The sequence below is a fragment of the Triticum aestivum genome, chromosome 3A (genome assembly GCF_018294505.1).
Source record: "Triticum aestivum cultivar Chinese Spring chromosome 3A, IWGSC CS RefSeq v2.1, whole genome shotgun sequence".
NCBI lineage: Eukaryota > Viridiplantae > Streptophyta > Magnoliopsida > Poales > Poaceae > Triticum > Triticum aestivum.
The window spans coordinates 288,616,569-288,624,564 of record NC_057800.1 but is presented as its reverse complement, the minus strand read 5'-3'; the positions used below and the strand labels follow the sequence as shown (position 1 = coordinate 288,624,564).

Below are 7,996 nucleotides of genomic sequence, written 5' to 3'. Positions count from 1 at the left end.
AATTGTTAAAGAAAAAAAGATGGGATGCCTACCGGGGCATCCCCAAGCTTAGATGCTTGAGACTTCTTGAAATACTAGTTGACCCATTGCGCCAAATGGCGCAGAGACCCATTAAAGACATGTTTTCGATGAAAATAGTTTCATTTTGCAAGGACATATTCGATACTCGTAGTAGAAAACCCATATGTTAAACCATGCTATTTTGAAAATGTGTATCAAAAAGATCATCTAGTAAACCCATGAGGCACAGTTCCTTTCTAATGGAAGCAAGTAATACAATCTGAGATTGTAATAGTGGAAAGACCATTATCAATATTTTTATTATTTTTATAACTGTAAACAAGGAAACCACTGCCATCTGAATTCAAACATGCACCTGCCATAAAACCAGTATACTGCACAAACAACACTCGCAAATTGTCATAGGCTTTCTGTAACAAGTAACCACTGTAATTTCTTCAGCGATGACAAGAGCTGGTAGAACGATGGTTGTTTGCTTTGATCGCTGCACCCAATAACGATGAGGTCATAGTTAGTGGGGCAAGGAGCAGAAAAGAAGAGAAAATAAAATTTTGAAAACAGCGACATATTATTTTTAGAAATGATCTGTCATCTTACTTGTCCCAACATGAAGATATTATGCTAGCCACCAGTGGATTGACCTCTTCGGGAATACCTAGTCGTTTGTTCTGGAACCCAACTGCTCCAAAAACTTGCATTGGATTCAGCCCACTCGAAAGTACATGCAAAGTTGGTAATTCCCATAGGATAACTCACATAGGGGCAGAAGCTCCTGCTCTAACATGCTTACAGAACGAACATAGGATTGTACATAAGATAAGTATCTACAAGATAAGCAACTTGTTGTGTTACCACCTAGACAAAAGCACCTGAGTGGACAGATCAAAACGCTAGACAGTGGCCACATCTAGCACACACGCTTTTTCACATAACATTTGAATTTTGGTGCATCCTGGATGAAAGGCTTCTTGGAGACTGAATTCTGGTGGACTCCTGGATCTCCAGTATAGATATTAATCCAGGAAATTATCCTATGGAAAATCAAAAATATAAGAACCATGAGCTGAAGGCATGCTTGTAATTAAAACAACCTACATGTAATCTGCCAGGGAGAATGATACTGCAAAAAAGGTTAAATCTCTTGTACTGAAAACCGTGCAAAGGAGTGCCCCCACTGTAATAATCTAAATTTCCTGGGACATATATTTAATAGCTCAATTTTGTTCAAATTTCTGGGAATATTAATCATAAAGCCGAACAGCACATGAAAGAGCAGACCAAATATATCTACCATACGACACCGAAAAAGATATCCATTGGAACTATTTTGTCAACAAAATTGACAACCACAATAACCATGACAATCCTGCACAAAAGGCTTGTATACAGCAGAATACTTTCACTCATAAATTCTGTCCAAAAGCTAAGGTTTATTCTTAGATGCAAATATACTATCAACTCATAAAGCTGAGATATCCCTTTGGACCAGATCACCTAAGTTGGCACTAATATCAACTTTTACTTTGAAATAATCAGAAGATCTTCACACTTTCCTCTGTCCCAATTCTAATAGGTTTACAACCCTGATATATGACATTGACTACTGTCATGTTGCATTTCGAAAGCACAATGGAAAAAGGCACAACAACCACGTGTAGGGCTGCTCCGAGAAACTCAGATGCTTAGTTTTCATCTTGATATTGTAAGGTAGCAGAGACTCCATAGAAACAAACACATCAACGCAAAGCGAAAAGAAGAAAAATGGCTACATAGCAAGCAATGATAATGAAAGAGATTTTCAGTTACCACTGACCACCAGAACACTATCGGCTCCATAAAAATGGCTTGGTATTGACTGTTGAATGGCAGAAGAACTGAATATACAAGATTAAGCCATAAGGCACACTTCACACAAAAAAATAGATGGCCACCGTGAAGAAGCACGGGCCTAATATGTCTGTAATAACAAAGATGCTACTATTCAATATAAGTAAACTATTCCGTGAGCAAAAGGAAAACATGCATGTAGCTAGAAATCAAAGAATACACATGTAGCTAGAAAGAAAGGAAGCAAACCTCGAGCAGCAAAACAGAGTTACAACAAAACAGAAGATCAACATGCAGCAACATAGGAGATTGCATAACCTGGTAAGTAAACATAAATGAAGTAACTCAGAGCAGGCAAAGAAAACTTCATGCACCAAGGCATTAAAACATTTTACAGTTCAGTTTGCAAGTTCAAAATTGACACCATGGCGGCGCACAACTATAGAGTAAAAGATGGATTGCAACTGAAATGTCTCTCCTTGTATTTCCTATATTCCACACACCTAAATTAAACCAGCAAGTTAGCATGTAATTATTTACAAAGAAACACCACAAGAACCTAATCAACCATATCCCTTCTTTAATATTTCCTTTCTTTTTTGTAATTCTACTTTTCAACATGGCACAAGGATTTATGCCAATTTAATCTCAAACTAAGATCTAAACTTAGTGTGTGGCATATATGTTAATACCCCCAACCTAAAATCTGAGAAGAGCAAGAACAACAAAACTTAGAAAGTTCCCTTGGTTATTCTAAGTTTTCGTCGAACTGGCAAAATCATTTGTAGGCAACTCAAGTTATACGCCGCGTGCAAGAAGTGAACTTCCTCAGAAACCTCACAAATGTACGACAAGTCAGGTAAGTAACAATATATTGAGGATGAAAAAATGCTTATCGATACATGAGTTGAGAAACCAATCATATACCTTCAGATTCAATGACGCAATTATCCTCGAAAGATCTTAAGCCTGGAGGGCCCTTCAACTGAACAAAAAACAGCAAGTCTGCATATCAATCAACAACCCAAGAGACAGCTTGTTAGCAAATCCAGCAGTAAACAAAAAAACACGCTACTAATTCTTAATATCATTAACCTGTAAGATTTGTACACGCAAACTCATGTTAGTGATTCTTACACCAAATCAGTATACCACCGCCATAGTACTACACCGTCTAATTACTATATGATTGTCAGACTGAAGAAAATCGTTGCAAACCCCTTTTTCCACTTAATGGATGCGACCTCGTGTTCCTCCGCTTCAGATCAGGAACCTGAGGGAGGAAGAACGGTCGGCGGATGATGGTTATTTCCACTCTTGTTTCAATGTGATCAGGAAGCAAATGCAATCCACTTTCAGAAAACCAAAGTATATATACCTAAAGTATCGGTGTTATAAAAATGTGAGTTACACTCCCCACTTCCATGATCCATAATAAAATAAGAGACTTAGGAAAGGGGATAGCCTTCACAAATAGCCCAGAAAGAGCAAGCAAAACTTGCAGAGTGGAAGGAGAGCTCACCTGGACCCAAGAATCTGTAGGTGGCCAAGCCAGATGTGATAGGGAGCACAAAGGATCTGAAGAAAAGCATACAACTCATTAGGCAATACATTCCTCCCCTACAATCCGTGGCCATGCTGGCCATGCTCGAACCAGAGGTCCACAATGTTGCATCTAGTATCAGCACAACAGTAAGGCAAAGGCATGACTTCGGAACCTAATCCCAAAGCAGCAAAAATAAAATGGCAGTAAGGCGAAGATATGTAAAGATGCAAAGGTTGCATGAACTAGACATGCCAAAATTGACCTTCTCATCTTCGAGTTCCTCCAACAGTGCTACTTCCCCGTTCGAGGAGCTCTCTGTATCATCCACTCGCCTGCTCATGTTCAGGATGCTCACCTCAGCCTACAAATCCATAAAATTTAATTTAAGCCAAGTAAGTATTTTATTAGTAACTCTCACTCTCTGGGACAAATGTGGACCAGCTAAACTAAATATTCTACATCAGGACAGAATCTTGACTGGTTAATAACTATCATAAGCACTCGACCTATGAACACTCGCTATATGGGACAAATGCAGACCAAACTAAACAGAATATTCTACACGAGAACAGAATCCAGACTAATTAATAACGGCGTAAGCACTGGACCTATGAACACTCGCTCTCTGAGACAAATGCAGAGCAAACTAAACTGGAGAAACATATAAATTTGTTTTTACCTTCATAACAAGTAGCATGACCATAATCACATCCCATGAGAAGCAATAAACCTAGAAATTGCATCAGTTATAAAGACCGCATAGACATGGCATATGTGCAAATAAGACAGGGATATTACCAGCACACTTTGGTTATACTACTTGGTTATGTTCAAATGGTACACAAAACCGTATTGGTAGATGAAGAAACGCAATGCAAGATCTTTTAGTCCCCTCTTTTCATTCCTCTCTGAATCCACGCCCCTTCTTTTTCACCCCTCTCTCTGAATCCAGATCCTGGCAATGATCAAGCTTCTAGTCCCCTCTTTTTCATCCCTCTCTCTCAAACACACATGACACATTGCAGCAAACATAACACATCAACTACTGTAATTGAAAACTGAAGCTGTGACTCTCTATTATCCAATTTCAGTAACCATAAACTATGTACCTAGCAACAAATATCTCATAAATGCACATACACATGATCACAAATTGTATCATCTAAATGCAAGAACAAAGGTTCAAAACAGGGAGGAAAATCACCTTGATTTTCTTCACCCCTTCAGCTAAATTCTTCTTGTTTTCTTCATCTTCAGATCTGTACACTTCATGTTTATAAAACCCATATATCAGCAAAGTTAAACACGTGTGATGGAGAAAGTAATAGGAAAATAGAGAGGAGTACGTCAGCAAGATTTTTGTGGCAAACTCTCATCTTTCCTCTCTCCTTCTCCCACCTCTCCTTCCTTCTCTCTCCCTCATCTTCCTTCTCTCCTTAAGGACCAGTCCATGGCCCCGTCATCCACGAGTTAACCGCGGCATGGTGGAGCAGCGGGCACCGCGTGACGCGAGAGAAGAGGGAGTCAAGGGCGTAGATCTGGTCGACAGAGTGGCATGCGCCACAAGGCTGACCCGAGGACCTTGCAAGGCGCTGGATCTTGGCAGTGGCAAATCTCCTGGTGCTGCGGCTGGTGATGATGGAGGGGCCGCAAATCCCCTGTTGCGATGGCTGGTGATGAGGGAGGAGGGAGGAGGGAGATGGTGCGACAGTGTGGCGAGGGAGTGAGGAGGAGGGAGGGGTCGGGGTGTGGCGGCTGGGCACTGGGGGGCTAGGGTTCACGCCCACGCCCAACCACAGGCCCGCACGTCCCCACGATGCGAGCACGCGCACGCGGCGCGGCAGGAGAGGCTGCCCCGCGCACCCGAAAAACTGGCACCCAGCCAATCGGAGCTAGCCCGAGCCCACATGTCATACCCCATCCAGGATCTACCATGCGGTGAAAATGGCACAGGTGAATTCCCAGCGAGGATCCAACGGCCAGGAGCGAAAAAAAGACTGCGCTGACCAGCATCGAAAGGCCAACGAAGGACGCGATCGGGGGAGCATTCTCCAAGCGAGTTGGCTAGCCTCTGTATAGTTTTAAATTATCTTGGGATGCCTTGGGAATCCCCAAGCTTGAGCTTTTATGGCTCCTTAATTCTTCTCATATCAGGTTTTCCTAAATCTCAAGAACTTCATCCACACAAAACTCAACAAGAACTCGTGAGATTAGTTAGTATAAACCAAAGCAAAAACCTTATCATTCTCTACTGTAGCAAACCACTAAAATTATTATTCAAAATTTCATACTAAATGCCTCTGCATATTTAATACTTCTATCCTCCAATAGAACCATTAAACAAACAAACATATGCAAACAATGCAAACATAACAGCTATATGCCAAAACAGTACAGTCTGTAAAGAATGCAAGAGTATCAATACTTCTTTAAATCCAAAAATTATGAAAATATGCCACACTATAGAAAATTTATCAGAGCTCATTTTTCAAAAAGTTTCAACATTTTATCGCATTCAGACTTTTCTAGGGAATTTTTGCAACAACGGTAAACTTTCTGTTTTCAAACAGCAACATGTATACTTGCAAAATATGCATGAGGAAGGCTACCATTGCCACTTTTATTGAAGTAGAAGATGCAAAAAATTATTCTAAATAGCAGCAAGCAAATCCAAACAAAATAAAATGATGCTCCAAGCAAAACACATATCATGTGACGAATGAAAACATAGCTCCCAGTGAGGTTATCGATAATGTTGGAGACGAAAGAGGGGATGCCTTTCGGGGCATCCCCAAGATTAGTTGCCTGGATCATCCTTGAATATTACCTTCGGTTACCTTGGGCATCCCCAAGCTTAGGTTCTTGTTACTCCACATATCGACATCTCACCCAAAACCTGAAAACTTCAATCACACAAAACTTAACAGAACTTTGTGAGATAGGTTAGTATGATAAAGAGCAAACCATTTCACTTTTGGTACTGTTAAAGACAAGAATTATAATTTTTATCACACAATGCCTACAGTAACCACTAGTAGAAAAAGGGGCTTTTGTCCCGGTTGGTAAGGCCCCTTTAGTCCCGGCTTTCGAACCGGGACTAAAGGGTCGGTACTAATGCGCGGCCACGTGGAGCTCCACCTTTAGTCCCAGTTGGTAACACCAACCGGGACTAAAGGAAATTTTATGATTTTTTGATTTTTTTTTTGATTTTCGGGGCTAAAGGGTCGGTACTAATGCCTCTCCCCTTTAGTCCCGGTTCTTACACGAAACGGGACTAATGGGCGCGGCCACGTGGAGCTGCACCTTTAGTCCCAACCGGGACTAAAGGAAATATTATGATTTTTTTTTCTGAATTTTTTTTTGAATTTTTTTTTGATTTTCAAATTTCTGAATTATTTTAACCTCTAGTGTGTAATCACCCCCTCATCACTGCTCAATTTATCCTCTAATCACCCCTCATCATTCCAAATCATCTAACTTCCCGAACGGTCACCCATCCTCCCACTCCCCCAGCCTGAGCACGCTTAACTTCCGAGTTCTATTCTCTCTCGTTTCCAAGTCTGCACTTGTTGTTTTCCTGACAATAGTAAGATGTCAATCCTATTAACCTTCATGAATTTTGCTTGATCATGAAGTGACACATTTCACTTTTTGAGTATGAAACTATTGTTTTAAAAAACAATAATTATTTAGTAACACTAATATTTCTTAAATAATTAGTTTGACCATGGTTTGACTAGATTTGACCAAAATTCAAAATAACTGAAATAATTATTTAGTAACACTAATATTCTAGAATAATTAGTTTGACCATTGTTGGACGACAGTTTGACCACTGTTTGACCAGATTTGACTAGTAATTTTTTCGATTTTTTCCACTCTAGATCTTAAAAGCCCCGTAACTTTTCTCTATTACGTTTTTGAGGATTTTGAAAATGTTTAACGGGGTTCCCCTGATTAAATTCGGATGTAACTTTTCGAGTAGATGATTTTTCATATAAAAAACTTTTTAATCTGAGTTCGTATGCAAAAGTTATGCGCATTTTACAAATTCCAGAGAGATTTTGCAAATAAAGTCCAAATTCATATTTGTAAATTTTCCCAACAAGTAGACCACATATCACATGGGAAACTTATTTTATTTTATTTTTCTTGACATTTCCATCATTTTCTTTTGTTTTTTCTAAAACTGAAAAGGCGGTCCACGGGGGGGGGGGGGGGGCTTTGAAAATGGGACCTTTAGTACCGGTTCGTGCCATGAACCGGTACTAATGCCTCAAAACCCATTAGTACCGGTTGGTGCCACCAACCGGGACTAAAGGGCATCGCACCCATTAGTCCCGGTTCGTGGCACGAACCGGGACTAAAGGGCCTAGGTGAACCGGGACTAATGCCTTAGCCGCACGAAACAGGATAAATGCTCACGTTAGTCCCGGTTCTTGACTGAACCGGGACTAATGTGAAAACTGCCCCGTGACCAAAGCCCTGTTTTCTACTAGTGAACATATAATTTCCACAATTTATATTAAGCAATATAAGCCATAGAAACTAGAAAACAAACAATCTATGCATTGAAAACAGAATCTGTCAAAAACAGAACAA

At 40.2% G+C, this 7,996-nt stretch overlaps 1 protein-coding gene across 34 annotated transcripts; it reads right to left on the bottom strand.

Moving 5' to 3' along the window:
- Positions 1 to 286: 286 nt before the first annotated feature.
- Positions 287 to 5,215, bottom strand: LOC123061192 (uncharacterized). 34 transcript variants are annotated; one of them, XM_044484145.1, is made up of 10 exons: positions 4,793 to 5,214; positions 4,599 to 4,660; positions 4,074 to 4,124; positions 3,657 to 3,755; positions 3,371 to 3,566; positions 2,776 to 2,853; positions 2,098 to 2,166; positions 1,835 to 1,978; positions 619 to 1,052; positions 287 to 505 (listed from the first exon to the last, which is right to left on the bottom strand). In XM_044484145.1, the coding sequence occupies exons 1-7, from the start codon at positions 4,815 to 4,817 to the stop codon at positions 2,135 to 2,137; spliced, it is 543 nt and encodes a 180-aa protein (XP_044340080.1). In that variant the 5' UTR covers positions 4,818 to 5,214; the 3' UTR covers positions 287 to 505; positions 619 to 1,052; positions 1,835 to 1,978; positions 2,098 to 2,134. The 34 variants fall into 34 exon arrangements, 16 of the variants coding, with proteins under 16 accessions (XP_044340080.1, XP_044340079.1, XP_044340082.1 ...); XM_044484144.1 differs by having other exon boundaries at positions 1,828 to 1,895; XM_044484147.1 differs by having other exon boundaries at positions 1,835 to 1,895.
- Between the last annotated feature and the right edge of the window lie 2,781 nt (positions 5,216 to 7,996).